The sequence below is a fragment of the Heloderma suspectum genome, chromosome 3 (assembly GCF_057233095.1).
Source record: "Heloderma suspectum isolate Gila_16-S chromosome 3, 16-S_ref, whole genome shotgun sequence".
NCBI classification, from domain to species: Eukaryota; Metazoa; Chordata; class Lepidosauria; order Squamata; family Helodermatidae; genus Heloderma; species Heloderma suspectum.
In genome coordinates, this window is record NC_139460.1 from 225423852 (window position 1) to 225443710 (window position 19859).

General features: G+C 41.3%; 1 protein-coding gene across 1 annotated transcript in view; it reads right to left on the reverse strand.

The window, feature by feature from the left end:
* The window catches only part of PLCE1 (phospholipase C epsilon 1), a 202781-nt gene that overhangs the window by 107661 nt on the left and 75261 nt on the right, over positions 1–19859 (reverse strand). The window contains 1 exon segment of the mRNA XM_084845832.1: positions 3217–3533. Within this exon segment, the coding sequence (XP_084701958.1) occupies positions 3217–3533 (317 nt within the window).

The window sequence follows — 19859 nt, forward strand, 5'->3', positions numbered from 1 at the left end:
TGGTCCTATAAACTGTGCCATTATTAAAGTCAATATTCAGCAGTATAAAATATTGGCAAGTGTCCCATATGTAAAGAGAAACACAGCTCTTTCAAACAAAAAGGAATGTCTTATTTCAGAATGTCATCTGCAGCACTATTGAACTCCGGACACACCGACTCATAATATTTTTCACTTTGAAATAAGAGACAACCAAAGACAAAAGATAAAAAGAAAAGCAAAAACACCACAATAAAAGCAAAGACTTCAAAGAACAAACAATGCAGATCTATAGTCTTTCTGATTTTGTGGTTTCATGTTCCCAGACTAATAACTGGCCAACTGGCTATTGTGATGCATGGATCATCTCCAAACTGATATTAGAGCAACAGAAAAGTTGCTCTCTTTTGAACAAACTGCAGACAGTGGTATTATTGGAGTGCCTTGCAAGAGAAAACATTACAAGAGAAAAAAAGGAGGGGCAGCACCAAACACAAGAAAGCTTAAAAAGAGGAAAAGCCTCAAAACAGTACTGAAAACATGTGCAATTTAATAGTAAAATGTACAATGCATTTCAGTAAAGACCTTCGTCAGGGACACAAGAATAGAGTTTTCCTAGTAAGGCAACATCTCTCCCGCATGTTGCCTTACTAGGAAGGATTTTGTCTTACTATGAAAACTACGCCCCTGAAGAAGGTCTTTACTGAAACACGTTGGGCATTTTACTATTTAATTAAATTTCATACTTTTTCAGTATCACTTTTAGGTTTCCCTCTTTTTTTGCTTTCTTGTGGAAACTCTACAACATCTATAACATGTTCATTAAAATCTTGTAGTCCTGTAACCTGTGCTGATGACACGGTTAAGAGAAATGCCTCAGTGAAATGGTCATGTATGTTTGCACATGTCACCTGTGCAAGTTTCCCTTTAGATACTGCAAAAAAAACCCTGCCATCCAGACTTGTGAGTAAATCATACATCCAACTGATGACACCTCCTCCACTGCCTGAAGCTGATTCACGATCTCTCAAATTCATTGTGCTGTGCCAACACAACTGGAAGTGATTTATCTACATCCCACCTCCCCGCCCCTTTCAAACAGCCTTACTAATTAAAATATGGCAAATTAGCTACAAGAGAACAAAAACCAGTGACACCATACTCGTGACCTTGTTCTGACCCCTTGTCATGTCCTTGTTTTGACTCCAGGTGCTTCCAGACAGAAGGCTCCTCATGCTACTAATCAAAAGGCATTGTGCCTCTAACCCATCTTTTCTTCCTCAACAGATGTTTTGTGGTAAGACAGAAGGGGTGGGAAAATACAGGATGGTTACAAATAAAATATGACGTTGCCTGGACCCCCCGTAAAACTCTGTGTTTGAGGCAGGATAAAAGCTTCATCTGGAAGCACTTGCCTTCTCCATAAAATTCTATACAGTACAACAGCTCTAAACACCCTTATTTAGGGCTCCTTCACATGGAGCTTTTATCCTGCTATTGAGATTGTTCACTCACGGAAGTTTGCGGATCCTTTTCATGACATTGTTAAACCTCCAGGGCACATTTCCTGCTTATTTTGTCACAAATAGATCCTGAACTAGTGAACCATTTTTTAAAGTCAGAATGTAATGCGATTGAAACAGCCACTAGATGGCGCTGTTTCATTGAGTTCTATGGAACCTTGAAAATTAAAAGCTTCCTCTCTCAGCAATCACGCTGTTGCTGTCTGGGAGCCTGCGGTAAGTGCAGAAAGGCTCCAGAATGGGAGGTCTGCAGGGGTTTTCTTTAGTGTAAAGGCAGCCTTAGCCTACAGCAGGTCTTGCTATTGTTGACATAGCAACACCAATCCAATCTATTACACCAGAATGCCATCCTGAGTCAGCTCAGGGCACCTGCACAATACAATAAATTATGTCCTTGCAATGGTACAGCAGGCCTTCTGTCACACTCAAATAAATTAGAAATCTTCTTGCAAAATAACTGAGGTAAAGAAACTGGGTTAAGATTTGCCTCAACAGAAAAGTACTCAGATAAACAGCATTGCATCTTTAAGAACAATCACAGCATATGAAAGTGCTTAATTAGTTTTCTCTGGATTATGGATAAACACCTGTGAGCTGTTAATAGAATCTAGAAATGCCTGTTTCATAATGCTCCATGAAGGTCACTACGAAGCTCAGTTCACAAGAAAACAGTCCAGAGAATTCAGCAATATGCTTACTCTGCTCAAGTTTGCAACAACCCCAAAAAGCTACCTTATCAATTTCGTCTTTTTCTTCCAGTAGTAGTAGTAGTAGTAGTAGTATTTCTATACCACCCCAGAGCTGAAGCTCTCTGGGTGGTTGCAAGGCGTCAGGCCTGAACCAAGCTGTTAGTAGTTTTAGAGAGGTTTAGATGATCCATAATGCTCTCCGACTTTGGTTCAGTTGGCAGGCTGTTTTCCCTAACAGGCCTCTTGATTACCAGGATCAGTCAAAGGCCGATAGTGCGGCCTCAGCGCATTCCATACTAACAAGCTGGAGGGTCTTATCAGGATCCGCCTGGGAAGTGAAACTTGTTTGCCTTCAAGCTGCAGGTGTCTATGGTGGGAATGTTCCAGTTGTTTTCCTTCTGAACAAGCACTGTTAGTCTATGCTGGGAATGAACGCTAATTAACACTTGCTGTTGTCATGCTGCCTCACTACTAACATGTATGATATAAAACCCATTTTACCCCATGGCTCTGGGTTCAGAGAAGCTGTCTGATCCAACCATTGGGTACGCCTGTGTGCTGACTGTACTCAATAAAATACTCCTTGTAAGTAAACCTGGATCTGATTTATCACTATCTTGGCACCTCTAAATTAAGAGTTCAAAGCCTACTGCAGGGGCAATACAGCAGTTTATCAAAAACACCATGGTTGATGTCAGCAACCAGCATGCCTAGGCAGTTACCAAGGCCCCAGCTCACCCTTAAAAAAAAAAATCCAGCCCAGCACTCCAAGCAGCATTAGACAGCTGGGTCTAGCTACATTTAAGTTCCCCACAATGCCCTTGATTTAGAATTGCAGCAAATTACAGTGGGAGACAGCATTTTAATTTGCCCTGCTGAAAAGCTATATTAGGCGGGGAATTAAAATGGCTGTTAAACCCAGCCATCTTGCACTGCTAAGAGTGCTGGCCCTGAAAGTACACACTTTGAATTAAAGATACAAGGAAGCAATGCATCTACATAACTAATCAAAATTTTCATCCTACCTCATTGAATCTTGTCACCAGATCTTCAACAGCACTGTGTTCCCCAATTGGGGCAGAAAGAAGAGTTGCAGAAACTGAAACTTTAATACTTGAAAGTTTGCTCTGGCATTCAGCATTTCCCAAATCTCTGGTTAAGAAGCAGAGATAGTCAATAGGCAATACTTTTCTGTAGAGATCCTGCTCCTGCTCAGTCAGAATACTAGCAATCTCCTCTGGAAACTGAATGAGATGCTGAAGTTCTACAAGCTCTTTACTGATACCAGCTACAGTGGAAGTAAGAGCATTTGATCCAGCCATAGATGAACTCAATTGTCGTTCTAAAATAAATAAAACACAAAATTAAACAATTAGTTAGCAATTCACTCTTACCCTATTAAATTAAAATTTCAGAAGACATTTATAACATATGAACCAGTTTTGTACAAGCTTAAAAATCTGACTGCAACTAGATAGCACTTGAAGTTCTTTTTCAGTTTCTTTCTATAATCATTGTCCTCCTACATAGCTGCATAACATTTCCTGTAACACAGGGCAGGTTGCACTTTCCAAAGGGCAGTATCAATCAATGTATCGGGAACCACTTATCAACTATTCAGCCAATAATTCATGGCAACTCACAACTTGATGACTGATGACAGCCATTTCAAATATTCAGGTTATGAGTCTTAAAATCTGTCAGACCATCTAACATAGACCTCAGGAAGTGGTTTATACAGCAAATGATTTTACACAGGGCACATTGCACACCAGAATGATTAAAAAGCCAGGGCATCTCACATGAGCGTAAGTGTTGGTGGTGTAACAGTCCACAGGCTAATCTGGTAGATATATTATGGAGTTGCCCAATAGTGATGGCCTTCTGGATTGAGGCCATAACCAGGATCAATATGTTTCTGGAAACCTCACACAAGGTATAAGATGCCCATCATGCCTTACTCAGGACATGGTTCCATGACAATGGAAGAAGAAGCTAAAGGAGGAGTACCGGATTTTTTTTAAAGGAATCGGCTTTGCTGTGAGCACGGTTCCATGAGCAGATTCTCTGGACCAGTAAAAATCACTTCACAGAACATACTTCCTGGTGCGGGTGAGGGTTGGAGTGAATGTCATCTGACTGGCAGGGGCTGCTCAACCAATGAGAGGCTTCCCCCTTCTCCCCCCTTCTCCTTTCCCCTGAAAGTCCAGATGCACCTGCATTTCAGGAGTAAGCCTCATTGAGCACAAATGGATTAACTTCCAAGTAGATACACATATTCTTGTGCTGGGAAAGCAGGGGGAGAACACAAAGACGGAAACCAGTCTCCATTTTAACCCACAGGATCTCGTTGAGCACAATGGGAGTTACTTCTGAGGAGACACTAATGGGTTTGTTGTGGGAAAGAGAGCAGTAAACACACAGACAGAAACCAGCCCCCATTGTAACCCACAGGATATCTATAACCAAGCTGTGAAGAACATACTTCCTAAGGCATTGAATCGGAGCCTCAAGATCCAGAGCCTTAATCGCACTTAAGGAATTGGGCTTTAATGTGTGCCATTTCAACTGAGGGGGAATCTCTGTAAGTTCTGATGTGGGCATTCAAAAGCAAGCCTCATTCAGCATAATGGGAGTTACTTCTGAGGAAACACTAATGAGTTTGTTGAGGGAAAGAGATGGAAACCAGCCCCCATTTTAACACACAGGATCTCTATAAGGGAGCTGTGACATAGTTACTTTCTAAGGCAATGAATCAGAACCTTGAGATTGCGCTTAATCGCACTCACAGAATTGGGCTTTAACATGTGCTGTGTCAATTGAGGGGTTTATCTGTTATTTCTGTGGTCATTGAGAGGGCAAGCCTCATTCAGCACAATGGGAGGAAACATACCCTTGACCGGGGTCACAGTGAAAGGCACACCCCTGGGCAGGGCTAACATATCCGAGGTCAATGCAGGGCTCGGGCCACACAGCAACTATACTGGGAAGAACCCAACTTGAGGAAAAGAATCTGACTTTAAGCAGTCTCAGGAAATCCAGGTTTTGCCTGATAAGCTCCAGGGTGGCTGCTGGATGGCCATGACATCATGTATCCCTAACGACCTTAACACGGAACCAGCTCCGAGTAAATTGCTGGTGGAAACACCCCCTGGGATACATTCCAGGCAAATGGGATTTGCTTGGTGGTTTAGTAAGGGCACACTAATGGCTAAATGTATTATTCTCGAAAACTGGAAAACAAACAAAATCCCAAATATACACAGTTGGATTCAAGATCTATTGATTTTAGCCACCCATGAAAAGGTTTATTACACCATATTTTAAAAAGAAAGTAAATTCCAATATGGGGAAATTTTCTTGAATTATACGTGGAGTAATATGATCCACCTCAAGACCAATGCAGGCCCACAAAGATACATGCATGACACTATTTATTTTTCTGTGTAACTGTTTATTTATCTGATATTTGTTTAATTATTTCATTCATACATTAGATACCTTAACTCTTTAAACACAGGGTAATGTGAAGAGGGGAAAGGATGGGAACTGGAGGGGTGGGATGGGGAAAATGTTTGTATTGTATTGAAAAATGAATAGATCCAATAAAACATTAATAACAAAAATGTGCATGTTATCAAGCAATAAGTTAAATTATAATATAGACAACAGTACTGTGAACTTATTTCAGGCAAGCAGCAAAACAAAATTTATCTACTTGATTTTAGCACTTTGAAATGTTGTGCTCTAAGCTGGGCCATCTCAAGGTATTTTGGCAGCCCACTTTCCCAGGCTACCAATATTAGTTCCTGAAAAGCATGAAATAGGTTCGGGGGGGGGGGGGGAGACATGAATTTCCTGGGATATTGATATCTTCTACTTTTAATTTATTTCTTTAACATGGCAACATTTATTAGTGTCACTGTACTGTAAGGTGCTTTCAACATTTCTTTGGAACATAGTATATGCATCCTTTAAACCAGTGGTCTTCAACCTGCTCAGACTCAAGACCCACCTTTGATTCCCAACCTGTGTTGTGTAGGCCTCTACATCACCTGCAACATGGGGCCACTTTTACATTTCCACAACTCCCATTTCACAAGAGACTTTACGATCATGAGTGCAAAGCAGTGGGCATGGGAATCCACAGAGTCAGACAAAATGATTATGATGATAATGGTATCTTCAGAGGAACAGAAAAGCAGTCTTTAGAACTCAGCAGCAACCCATTGCAAAAGGAGACACTGAGAGATGATAATGATAATAACCTCAGAGCCACATAGAAAAGCATCCAAAATCCATCTTTTTGCTTAAGCATCCCCATAAATGCCCCTCTCCAAAACTCTTCAGAATTAACAGCAAGAAGCAGCAAGAAAGAGTCAAACAATCCAGGATATACATCTCTCTTCACAAGTAAGAAGGACTGGATGACTCAGGAATGATCACCCATACAACAAAGATTAAATACCCCCCCCCAAAAAAAAAACAAAGGAGATTTATTGTATATATTTTTTAAATTAGATAGAAATGCACCATTCCTACCTTCCGGCTGTGGCTTGCTTTACTGCGAACTTTGGAGGTGGGGGACACTGGGCAAGATGCCCTTTCCTTCTACTGCCCTGGCTGCTTTGCTGCCCTGCTATTTTGTCCTTCCCCCCATCCTGGTCAGTTTGTCAGTTATTCCCCACCCCACCCCACCCCACCCCCCACCATGTGGCAGCAGGAAGGGAACAAATTAGTCCCTTTCTTTAAAAAAAACATTTTACAGAAGTCACTGGAGCAAAGGTCTAGCACATCCAACAATTTCTGTACCAAGTTTTTGAGAGGAGGAAAGTTGGGGAAAAGGTTAGGAAAAAGGAACTGTTTGTTCCCTTCTGCCCTCTTACCAATAGCAGAAGCAGGTGTCTGTGGCTGTGGTAGTGGGGCTCCCCAAAAGACCTCCAGGCAGGCAATAATAGTGGCCAGGCAAGGTTTGGCACACAGTACAGGAAAAAGCTGCATTTGCCACTCCAGGTTGCACCACATGCCATTTTAAATCACAATATTTTCTCTAGGGTGAGAGTAGCAGCAAGCTGAACCAATCAGATGCTGCTTTAGGAACACAAAGCCAGTAAGGGCACTGGATCAGGGAAAGGGCAGCCCTCTAATAATTCCAATGGCCTCATTGGCTGCACACACCCCAAACTTAGTGAGCTGACTGGTTCCGCTTGCTGCCTCTCACACTGTGGAAGAGACTGTGATTTAAAATAGCACACAGCTACTACCTGGACTTGCCAATGCAGCACTTTCCTTTACTGCATGCCAAACTTGCCCAGTCACTATTCCTGCTGCCTTCCTGGGGGTCATTTAGTGCCCTGGATCTCTAGGTGCCTTAGGCAACTGCCCACTTTACCTCTCCCTAGAAATGGCCAACTAAGTGGCACAGAGCATTCATATTCACTCAGGTGCTCTCCTGTGATAAGTTTCCTGCACTTGTGTGGGCTCCTTCACACTGAGACTGTATCCTGCGATTGAGATTGCTCCTTCATGGAAGTTTGCGGGCTCTTTATGTGACGCCATGATATTTCAAGTCGTCTCCTACACTAAATGCCCTTTGTTCTGTTTTTAAATAGATCGCAGATAATGAGCTATCAAATTACCCCATTGTGTTCTGCTTCAGTTTCCTCCATGAAACGAGTAAAAGCGGCAAGAAGAGGAGGGAGATCAATGAAATATAATGGAAGACTCAGATTTGGGGAGAAGGAGGGGGAAGGGGGTTGGGGAGAAGGAAGCATGTGAAAAAGGGAGTCATTGTGATCCTGCATTTAAAACAGAAGCAGACAGCCACATTTTAAATGCAGGATTTTAGGCTGGTGTAGAGAAGCTCTGTGTCAAGATCTACTTACTCAACGATATATCATCATCACAATAATGTAGAATGTCAGCAGAGTTAGCTCATTTTTGATGTGGGAAATATGGGCTCCTACCCCCATGTAATAATTAAGCTCTTTCAGTAAGAACGTAAGAATAGCCTTTTGAATCAGACCAAGAGCCTATCTAGTCTAGTATCCTGTTTCCAGCGTGGTCTGGCAGATGCCTAAAGAAAGCCTACAAGGATGTGAAACGAATAATCTTCCCCTGTTTATTCTGATCATGTGGTATTGCCTCTAAACTTGGAGGATCCACTTAATTATCATGGCTAACAGCCACTGATAGACCTGTCTTCCCTGCATTTGTCTAACCATTTTTATAGCCACGTAAGCCAGAAGCTTAGTAAATTCCGTAAGTTAAGCATGCAGTGTGAATTTTTCAACTGTTCTAAACCTACTGCTGATCAGTTTTCATGGGTGACTCATTAATCCTTAGTTAACATTGTTTAGTAATATAACCCACCCTCTTGTTAACATCACTTCTGTTACTTCATAATACAACAGTTTCAAAACAATTTTAATTTCAACAGTTAACTAAAATTCGTTATCAGACTGGTCCAATTCATCATTCTAATTCTCTAAACATTTTATTTTTCCCTTCTCTTTAGTGCATCACATCAGTTAATTTCAGAACATTTCCCTTCCCGATGGCTTATTAATGAGACTTCTACTTCCCCTCTCCACAAAACTGGGTAACAGAGAGAGCTTGCCTAGTCACAAAATGGTTGCCACGTTAGCCTGCCTAGTCACAAAGCACAAGCAACTTGCCCAAGAAACTGCGTAAAAAGGCAGAGGGTGGTTCTGATTCCCAAATACCAACCACATATTTGTCCCCCACATAGAATGAAATACTCATTAACACACATGCACGCACGTATGCACACACAAAAGTGCACACGTACATACAAAAAAGTGCAAAACATACACACCCTAAAACCACCAGATGCAACACACAAGAAAGTAAATACCAATTAATGTGGGGAAATTCTCTCAAATTATATGTGGAGTAATGTGATTCAGCACAAGCCAAGTGCAGGCCCCCAAAGAAACATGCTTATGACTAAATCCTTCTATTTTATTTTCCGTGTTACTATCTATTTATCTGATCTGGCTGGGGCATGCTGGGAATTGTAGGACTTTTTTCTGTCCAAATATACATAGGATTATGTCTTTAAACACAAACCCACAAAACCCGCAGAGGCAACACACGCACATAAACCCATACGCAAAACATACCCACTCAAAACCAACTTCTAATTTAAAAAATACAGAAAAAACATAAAAACCCCTCAAATCACAGATAAAACAGCCCCAGTTCACTCCCCTACATCCCCCAATCTCACCAGGAAGCAGCAGGATCTCCTTTTCTTTCTCCCCCACACCTGCCACTTTGAAAATGGTTTTAGCTGGTAGGCTGGGCAGGTTGGAAAACAAAGTACCAGCCAACAACTCCCCATCCTCTTCCTTTCCTAAGAATGCCTCTGGGCCCATGTGGGGTCCAGAGGCATTCTGGGGAAAGGAAAGGAAAAGGGCAGGGTGGCTGGAGGCTGGTGCTTTTCTTTCCAGGGCACCCAAGGTTGCCTGATGGTGCTGTGGTGCTCACACATGTCATGTTGGGTACCCCAGCACTAGAGCTACTTCCAATTCTCTGATAAGGAGGTTGATTTTAATGATATTGTACATTTAAAAACAAGTTCAGAAATTTAACGTCTAGGTTCGTTACAAATTATTGGGACTTTATTTGCAATTTGCCTATGAATCCTAAATCATCATCCATTATCTTCCTTAGTGAAGATCAATGCACCTCAGTTAGTGGGGACACCCAGAGGGAGGAGGGCCTCTGAAGATGATCTCAGGAAGGCTGATATGGATCTGACACACCTGACTTTCCTTTTCCATTTTCTTTCAACCTCACTTCAACTTGCTTTCAACCTCATTGTTGAAATATTCTTCCCTTCAGAAATTAATCTGGACTATGCTAGACTTTATGAGGTAGCGCCAGCAGCCTGATTCCGTTTTGGCCCAAGTGGAGCCTGTGCCTTTTGTACAGGTTTGGCTTGTCCCAAAATGTTCTCTAGGGACTAACAAATCCCAATCCTTCCTCCTGAACAAATCACTATCTCTCAACCTATCTTACCTCACACGTTGTTGTGAGGATAAAATTTAAACTCTATAGTCTGTGAACAAACAGGCCAAAGAATTCTGAAGATCTTTAAAAACAATTCTTTTATCTTTGTCTCCAAATGGTACTGTTTGTCCTCACATGACTGTACCTTCAAGTCATTCCTGAGATGAAAATCATAACACTGGGAGGAGTTATAGCCCTGTCTCTTTGCAAGTTAATAGACAATAGCCAGCACAGCAGCTCACAGAAGCAAACTGAATGGCTACGGTACTGGTATCAGGCCACATCTGAACATGACTGAATCGTCTGGATTTTAATGAGGTGGGGCCAGAGGACACCCCACCCCACCTGGAGCATTAGTTTATCACAGTTGGATTTGTTTTGTTTTTAAAGGGGCTTTTACATTTGTGAGATGGCACTACTATTTAAAGAATTAGAGCATGTTTTCAGAATAGAAAAATTCCTGGTTAAAGAAAAACACAGATGACTTGTTTTTTTCTTCTTCCTCAAAATGGGATCCACCCAATCCAAATTCTACTCAACTTACCCACTCAGCTCTGTCCACTCAACATCCCCACTGGCTCAGGCTTGATATTTCAATACCACCTAAAGCCTTAAATGGTTCTGAAACAAAATCTGTCTATAAAGCACCTAGCGAAGCTAATCGGATTACACCTGCATAACTCCTCCTGCAGACTTTGGGGGAACAACATCATGCCCAGCCATCGCTATCCTATGTTCTTTCTCCCAACCCCTGCCCCAACATCCAACCGGGCTTCTCTACATCAGGATTTTATCCTGCAGCTTTACAGGGGCTTCTGCTTCCGGATTCTTTGTGGGATTAAGATTGGCTCCTTTACATGGGCTGACACAGGCTGTTTTTCCGTGTGTGTGTGTGTGTTTCTTTGCAAGTTCTATATGTTTCATTATACAGCCACTAGATGGTACTGTGGTATAGTGCAATTACAGAAGCTCACACAGCTGTTAAAGCGGATGATCACACTTCTACAAAAAATGCTGATGTTAAAAAAGCCAGGATAAAGATCATAAAACACGGGAGGGGTCCTGGAGGTTGACAACGTCGTGCAAAAGACCTCCAAACTTCCACGAGTGACCAATCACAAGCACATGATAAAAGTCTTGTGTAGTTTTCCTGTCTCTCCCTTTGCTCCTCCTACTGCTCTGTACCCCGCCCACAATACCTTTTCTCCATTCTGGACATGCAAGTTGGTGAGTGCAACTTGCATGTGCATGCTGTATTCCTAAAAAACATTTCCCCCCCCAGAAGTACGGTATTTCAGAAATCCTTAACTTAGAAATATGGAGCACACAGCTCTCCTACATCTATTAACTTCCTGCTTGGTTTTCCAGGGTCATCTCCAACACATCATCCATCTTCCCTAGGGACAATTCCTCCCACCCTGCTTCCATTCCACATTTTATTGTCCACACCATCAAAGAAAATATGCAGCTGTTCTGCTCTTTCCCTTCTTAATGTTAAGCAAAATGTCTGGAGAACTGCTGGGAAAACACGTGTGGATAACAAAAAGATGTTGTCAGCTGGATCATCCATGAAATGTGAGTGAATGATTCCTCAATAAATCCTCATCTGGAAAAGCCCCACATCTTCTGAACTAAATAACAGTTTTTACTCATCTGTCCATTTCTGGCACTAACACTTTATAGCTACCAGAACACACACACACATTTGAGGGGCCTGGCAACCAGATTTAAAACTTCCTTTTAGAAATCAATTTTTCCATTCATTTATTTGAAGCCCCACCTTGCAAGGAAGGCTGGCTATTGTCCTGTCTTACCTTCCTGCCAAGTGCAGGATGGGGGCAGAGAAGAAGCAGAATTGCAAATGAATGGGCTTGCAACAGAATCCCATTCTTTTAATACTAAACTCAGTGCCCCCGTGCCAATAGGAATAGAGCCAAAATAGGGCCACTGAGAAACAAATGGGAGGTATTACCAAACATGAGGGAACCCCAGAAGTACAAAAAAAAAAATCTGTTAAAAAGAAAGCTTAAAGGGGGGAAAGCCAAAGCCCCACATAGTGTCAGTTAGAAAAGGAAAACATGGGAGGGCTTAAATCCTCATTGGGTCCCTTACAGCTTATAGTACGTATCCTGGAGGAGGGCATGGCTGGCTGGTATCCTGGATAGAATTCCTGTAAAGAAGCAGGTATATAGTATAATGTTCTGTTGCAAATCCCATGGGTAGTATTCTAGGACAAAAGGAAATCTAACACATTCTGAGGATAATACATTGGAGAGGGAGGAAGAGAAGGTTGTATTGGAAAGGGACAAACTGATTCTGTCTCAAACATCAGATGCCACTCTAGCTATAGCAACACAAGCTATTGCATTGCTATGGCTAAAACTGTTTTACAGGAGATGTATATCTATTTTTTTCCTATACAGCCAGTCAAAAATTAAAACAATCATCATTAATGTGTTCTTAAAGCCTGAAATGTTCCATCCTACATCTGCTTTGTCCATCTAAATCTTTCCAAATATGTACTTTATCTTCCGTTATACTTCTCACAATATTTTGTGCTCATCATTAACAAGAATCTATATTAATATGATGTGAGTATGAGAGAAGCAGGCTTTGTTGGTGGAATGTTGATTGTTACATCCGAGAGAGCTCCACTGAATGTGCACCACTTTAGAGCTAAATCATTGCAAGAACATACTCCATAAATTTATAATGTTTACTTATGTTTTGCATTAAAATTTCATTTTAATGATGAAAAATACTAATTCTGAATGAAATAAATAAGAGAATAATCTTTCCAAGAAGAGCCTATTGTTTTGTATTAAGAAATCTGGCATTTTGCTAGTTTTTAAAGTTAGTCAAATTAAGTCTACATGAACATAAAAGGGACAAACGTTTTGTTCCAATCTAATATACTACAAAAGAAATTCTCAAGTTAGGACTGTAGGAAGAAAAAAGGGATACTTGCTCTCAGAACTCTTGGATTTTAAGTCTAATCATATCATCTGAAAACAAAGGAAATTTACCTCAGATATGTTGTCCCTTGGACTGTTCTGAATCAGTTTGCCAGCAAAATTGCATTTACTTCATGCATTTCCTAAATCTCAGTAAGAAAGTAATAGTTTAATGACTTGTCTTTTTAAAGTCTCTACATAACTTAAGCATTACTATGTTATCTGAGAAATCCCATAGGATGAACATATCCATATTTGCAATTGTTAGTCACCATAAAAAAAAGACATAATGGAGGATTAAAAATCCTCTTTTGGCTGGCCTCATTCACTTGTTCAGCTCTCTGTCATTTTTTTGGTTGGATAATTTGTATTTAATTTATATAGGTTTTCCTCCGTATGAAAGCCTGGGATTTTTAAAAACAAAAAACACAGCATGAGCCAAGGTACGTTTCATTTTTATAATACAGAAAAAATAGCTAGGTTCTGCACATTGCCTAATCTGTTCTGTCATTTCCATTCCGACTTCATGTTTGCATTTTCTAATGGCAGCATGTTAGTTTTTTATTCCTGTACATCAACAGAGAAACTAACTTACTGTTTGTTATATGATCTCTATATAAAAGCATAGTCCTTCCAGGAGTTTTTCTTTTTTTTACTCTGCACACATCAAAATGTGTTACTGCCATGTTTGTTTTTAAGTATATTAATTACATTGCTCATATTTTTAAATATGTGATAGGATATTTCTACCAATTGTAATATAATTTTCAGAAAGCCAGAAGATAAAAATGTGGCCCAAACCTTGCTTTCAGCAGTAATATATGTTATAATAGCTCTAACCAAGAAGTTGTTCACATGATTAAATTACTTCCAATACAACATTAAGTCAAAGCGGTGTAGATTAAGCCTATAGAACTGTGACCCAGACTCAACTATTTTCAAACTGGATATTACAAAAAGTTCAATGCAATAGTCAAAGATAATGAGGCACAGCAGGGTAGTAATAGTAACTGCACATTTTTAAAAAAGTACTGGTAAAAGTCAAGTTCTTCCTGCAGAGCTGAAAATTGCTTGGTCAAATTGTTTTGTGACCTAATTTTATAAATGATGTGATGCAGAGAATGTTATATTTGGAAAAAAAAATATTGGAAAAACTGAGCAATATAATGCAAAGTTTGAAAGGCACTCTCTTTGAAGGTCACTTGGAACTTGGCCCATTGTTTGTTATGAAGCAAAAAGACAACGATTTGGTTTAACATAAAGATTTGCAGCAGAAAACAAGAAAATATGTCCTTATTCTTAAACAGTATTTTTCTTGCTTTGATGGAGCATCTATGTGTAATATGTATGCAGCTCACAAGTTGCTGTAATTAGCAGCATGTAACCAAGGATAAAGCATACCTGATCATCATCTTGTGATGAGATAATCTACTCAAAATCAAAATATCTAATCATCCCTTCCTATGCTGCTTAACCATACCAGGACCCAGCTAAAGTATATAGAGTACCAGAACACCAAAGTATCATCAGCCATCCCATTCTGGGAACATGCTGGAAATGAGTGGAAGATGAACATTTCCTTACTCTGCAGGAAGTAACAGCGCTCAAAGGTGCAGGGAGGCAAAGACAATCTACCTGTCTCCTTCTTCCAGTACCATCTAGAAAACAATGGGAGTCTGCAGCATCAGCATCTAATGCAGTGATCCTGAATGATACTGCAACAGCTTACTTCATCAATAATGATGTTAATAAGAAAAGCTATAGCCAGGTCCAGCTGTGTTTCTGTTACTATAATGCAGGACATAGAAAACTGAATATCCTACTCTCCAGCAACTTCATTTATATACCCTGCATCTTTGTTGCATCTGCAACAGGATAGTCCAAAGGAGTGAGTACCTCAGTGCAATGGCCCACCAGAGTTGGTATTCAAGATCTGGCCCCACAACCAGTCAATATATCTCACAGCTTTGCATAAGAACTAAACAGATCAGGGTGCATTCCACTTGTTTTATGCATTTGAAGGTATTCAGATATCAAATTTTGGAATTAACCCCCCCCTCCAATAAGCTGCAGCCATCAACTTCCTCTACTGACCCCCCATTTACATGGTGCCATTTTTGAACCACCAGAAACATGTGCCAACCTTGCATATGGACAGTGTATTATAAAGGCTGCTGTACAGTAGCCAGGAAGTCATTTCTTTGCTTTAATGTTATTAATTTTGTCTTGGCTATGATGCCAAGTTGAGAAAACAGTCCTAATTTTTGATATTTTTGATACAAATCGATTTTTTTTTTAAAACACTGGTGATTTTCTTTATTCCTCTTTCATTAGCAATGCATTCTAAATACAATACATACAATACATTCTAAATACAATGCATACAAAAAGAAGGGGGGACACCTATTAACTCAGCATGCTTCTACTCACAGCTGTCTTAAGTTGATTCCCTGAATGCAATTAAAACACATTTTTATACTAAAGACTAGTTACTGTTAATTTTGAATGCTTTGGGGCGGGGTAATCTGAAGCAGCCCCTTCATGGATCACTGCCTTGTTGTGGCGAAGGGGCTTGTGTAACTCAGTGAAGCCATAAGCTATTCTGTGCAGAGCCACCCAAGACGGACAGGTCATGGCGGAGAGTTCTGACAACATGTGGTCCACTGGAGAAGGAAATGGCAACCCACTCCAGTATTCTTGCCAAGAAAACCCCATGGAACGTATCACAAGGCTAAAAGAGATGACGCCGGAAGATGAGCCCCTCAGGTCGGAAGGTGTCCAGTATACTACTGGGAAAGAGCAGAGGGAATTTCCAAGTAGCGACAGAAAGAGTGAAGTGGCTGGGCCAAAGCTGAAAGGACACTCAGCTGTGGATGTGTCTGGTGGTGAAAAGAAAATCCGATACTGTAATTGTAAAGAACAATATTGTTCAGGAACTTGGAATGTAAGATCAATGAATCAGGGTAAGCTGGAGGTGGTCAGACATGAGGTGGCAAGATTGAACATCGACATCTTGGGAATCAGCGAACTAAAATGGACAAGCATGGGTGAATTTAATTCAAGTGACCATCATATCTACTACTGTGGGCAAGAATCCCTTAGAAGAAATGGAGTAGCGCTCATAGTCAACAAAAGGGTGGGAAAAGCAGTACTGGGTACAATCTCAAAAACGACAGAATGATCTCAGTACGAATCCAAGGCAAACTATTCAACATCACAGTAATTCAAGTCTATGTCCCAACCACTGAGGCCGAAGAAGCTGAGGTTGATCGGTTCTATGAAGACCTACAACACCTTCTAGAACTAACACCAAAAACAGATGTCCTCTTCATCATATGGGATAGGAAGGTTAAAGTAGGAAGTCAAGAAATAACCAGGATAACAGGCAAGCATGGCCTTGGTATACAAAATGAAGCAGGACAAAGGCTAATAGAGTTTTGCTAAGAGAACACGCTGATCATAGCAAAAACTCTTTTCCAACAGCACAAGAGGTGACAATACACATGGACATCACCAGATGGTCAATATAGAAATCAGATTGATTATGTCCTTTGCAGCCAAAGATGGAGAAGCTCTATACAGTCAGTCAAAACAAGACCTGGAGCTGACTGTGGCTCAGATCATGAGCTGCTTCTTGCAAAATTTCGGCTTAAATTGAAGAACGTAGGGAAAACCACTAAACCATTCAGGTATGACCTAAATCATATACCTTATGAATATACAGTGGAGGTGAGGAATAGATTTAAGGGATTAGACCTAATAGACAGAATGCCTGAGGAACTATGGACGGAGGTCCGTAACATTGTTCAGGAGGCAGCAACTCAATCCATCCCAAAGAAAAAGAAATGCAAGAAAGCCAAGTGGCTGTCTGATGAGGCTTTACAAGTAGCTGAGGAAAGAAGGGAAGCGAAAAGCAAGGGAGAAAGGGGAAGATCTATCCAACTGAATGCAGAGTTCCAGAGAATAGCAAGGAGAGACAAGAAGGCCTTCTTAAATGAACAATGCAAAGAAATCGAGGAAAACAACAGAATGGGAAAGACTACAGATCTCTTCAAGAAAATTGGAGATCTCAAGGGAACGTTTTGTGCAAAGACGGGCATGATAAAGGACAAAGAAGGCAGGGACTTAACAGATGCAGATGAGATTAAGAAGAGGTGGAAAGAATACACAGAAGAACTATACAGGAAAGATCTTAATGTCCCTGATAGCCATGATAGTGCAGTCACTGAACTTGAGCCGGACATCCTCGAGAGTGAAGTCAAGTGGGCCTTAGGAAGCATTACTAACAACAAAGCTAGTGGAGATGACAGTATTCCAGCTGAGCTATTTAAAATCCTAAAAGATGATGCTGTTAAAGTGCTGCACTCAATATGCCAACACATTTGGAACACTCAACAGTGGCCACAAGACTGGAAAAGGTCAGTTTACATTCCAATTCCAAAGAAGGGCAATGCCAAAGAGTGTTCAAACTACCGTACAATTGCGCTCATTTCACTTGCGAGCAAGGTTATGCTCAAAATCCTACAAGCTAGGCTTCAGCAGTATGCGAACCGAGAACTACCGGAAGTACAAGCTGGGTTTCGAAGAGGCAGAGGAACTAGAGAGCAAATTGCTAACATTCGCTGGATCATGGAGAAAGCAAGAGAATTCCAGAAAAACGTCTATTTCTGCTTCATTGACTACGCTAAAGCCTTTGATTGTGTGGATCACAACAAACTGTGGCAAATTCTTCAAGAGATGGGAGTACCAGACCACCTTACCTGTCTCCTGAGAAACCTGTACGAGGCTCAAGAAGCAACAGTAAGAACCAGACATGGAACAACCGATTGGTTCCAAATTGGGAAAGGAGTACAACAAGGCTGCATATTGTCGCCCTGCTTATTTAACTTATATGCAGAGTACATCATGAGAAACGGCAGGTTGGATGAATCACAGGTCGGAATTAAGATTGCCGGGAGAATTATCAACAACCTCAGATACGCAGACGATACCACCCTAATGGCAGAAAGTGAAGAGGATCTAAAGCGAAGAGGATTTCTTGTTGAGGGTGAAAGTGGGGAGTGCAAAAGCTGGATTGAAACTCAACATTAAAAAAACGAAGATCATGGCATCTGGCCCCATCACTTCCTGGCATATAGAAGGGGAAGAAATGGAAGCAGTGACAGATTTTATTTTCTTGGGCTCCAAGATCACTGCAGATGGTGACTGTAGCCATGAAATTAAAAGACGCTTGCTCCTTGGGAGGAAAGCTATGGCAAACCTAGACAGCATAGTAAGAAGCAGAGACATCACCTTGCCAACAAAGGTCCGTCTAATCAAAGCTATGGTTTTCCCAGTAGTAATGTATGGCTGTGAGAGCTGGACTATAAGGAAGGCTGAGTGCCGAAGAACTGATGCTTACGAACTGTAGTGCTGGAGAAGATCTGGATAGACTGGAGCGCTGGGCAGAAAACAACAGAATGACATTTAATAGGGATAAATGCCAAGTTCTGCACCTAGGAAAAAGAAACCAAATGCACAGTTACAAGATGGGCGATACGTGGCTCAACAACACTACAAGCGAGAAGGATCTTGGAATTGTTGTTGATCACAAGCTGAATATGAGCCAACAATGTGATGTGGCTGCAAAAAAGGCAAATGCTCTTTTGGGCTGCATTAATAGAAGCATAGCTTCCAAATCCCAGGAAGTACTAGTTTCCCTCTACTCAGCACTGGTTAGCCCTCATCTGGAGTACTGTGTCCAGTTCTGGGCACCACACTTTAAGAAGGATGCAGACAAACTGGAGAGGGTTCAGAGGAAGGCAACAAAGATGATCAGGGGACTGGAAACAAAGCCCTATGAACAGAGACTGAAAGAACTGGGCATGTTTAGCCTTGAGAAGAGAAGACTGAGGGGAGATATGATAGCGCTCTTCAAGTACTTGAAAGGTTGTCACAGAGAAGAAGGCCAGGATCTCTTCTTGATCATCCCAGAGTGCAGGACACGGAATCATGGGCTCAAGTGACAGGAAGCCAGATTCCGGCTGAACATCAGGAAAAACTTCCTGACTATTAGAGCAATACGACAATGGAACCAATTACCTAGGGAGGTGGTGGGCTCTCCCACACTGGAGGCATTCAAGACATGGCTGGACAGCCATCTGTCAGGAATGCTCTGACTGCACTGAGCAGGGGGTTGGACTCGATGGCCTTGTAGGCCCCTTCCAACCCTACTATTCTATGATTCTATAAGACTCTTACGAATCCCTTTGACTGCAAGGAGGTCAAATCAGTCAATCCTAAAGGAAATCAACCCTGACTGCTCATTGGAAGGACAGATACTGAAGCTGAAGCTCAAATATTTTGGCCACCTAATGCGATGAGAAAAGTAACTGGAAAAGACCCTGATGCTGGGAAGGATTGAAGGCAAAAGGAGAAGGGGACAGCAGAGGATGAGATGGCTAGATAGCATCACCGTTGCAATGAATATGAACTTGAGCACACTCCAGGAGAGAGCGGAGGACAGGAAGGCCTGGCGTGCTATGCTCCATGGGGTCACGAAGAGTTGGACACGACTTAACGACTGAACAACAGCAATCTGAAGCAGAGAAACAGTGGGCAGGAAGGGATTTAAGTATCTCCTCTACCACTTTTCTGCTCCAAAGTCTCCCCTCCCCTTGTTTTTGTTTTTTTACTCC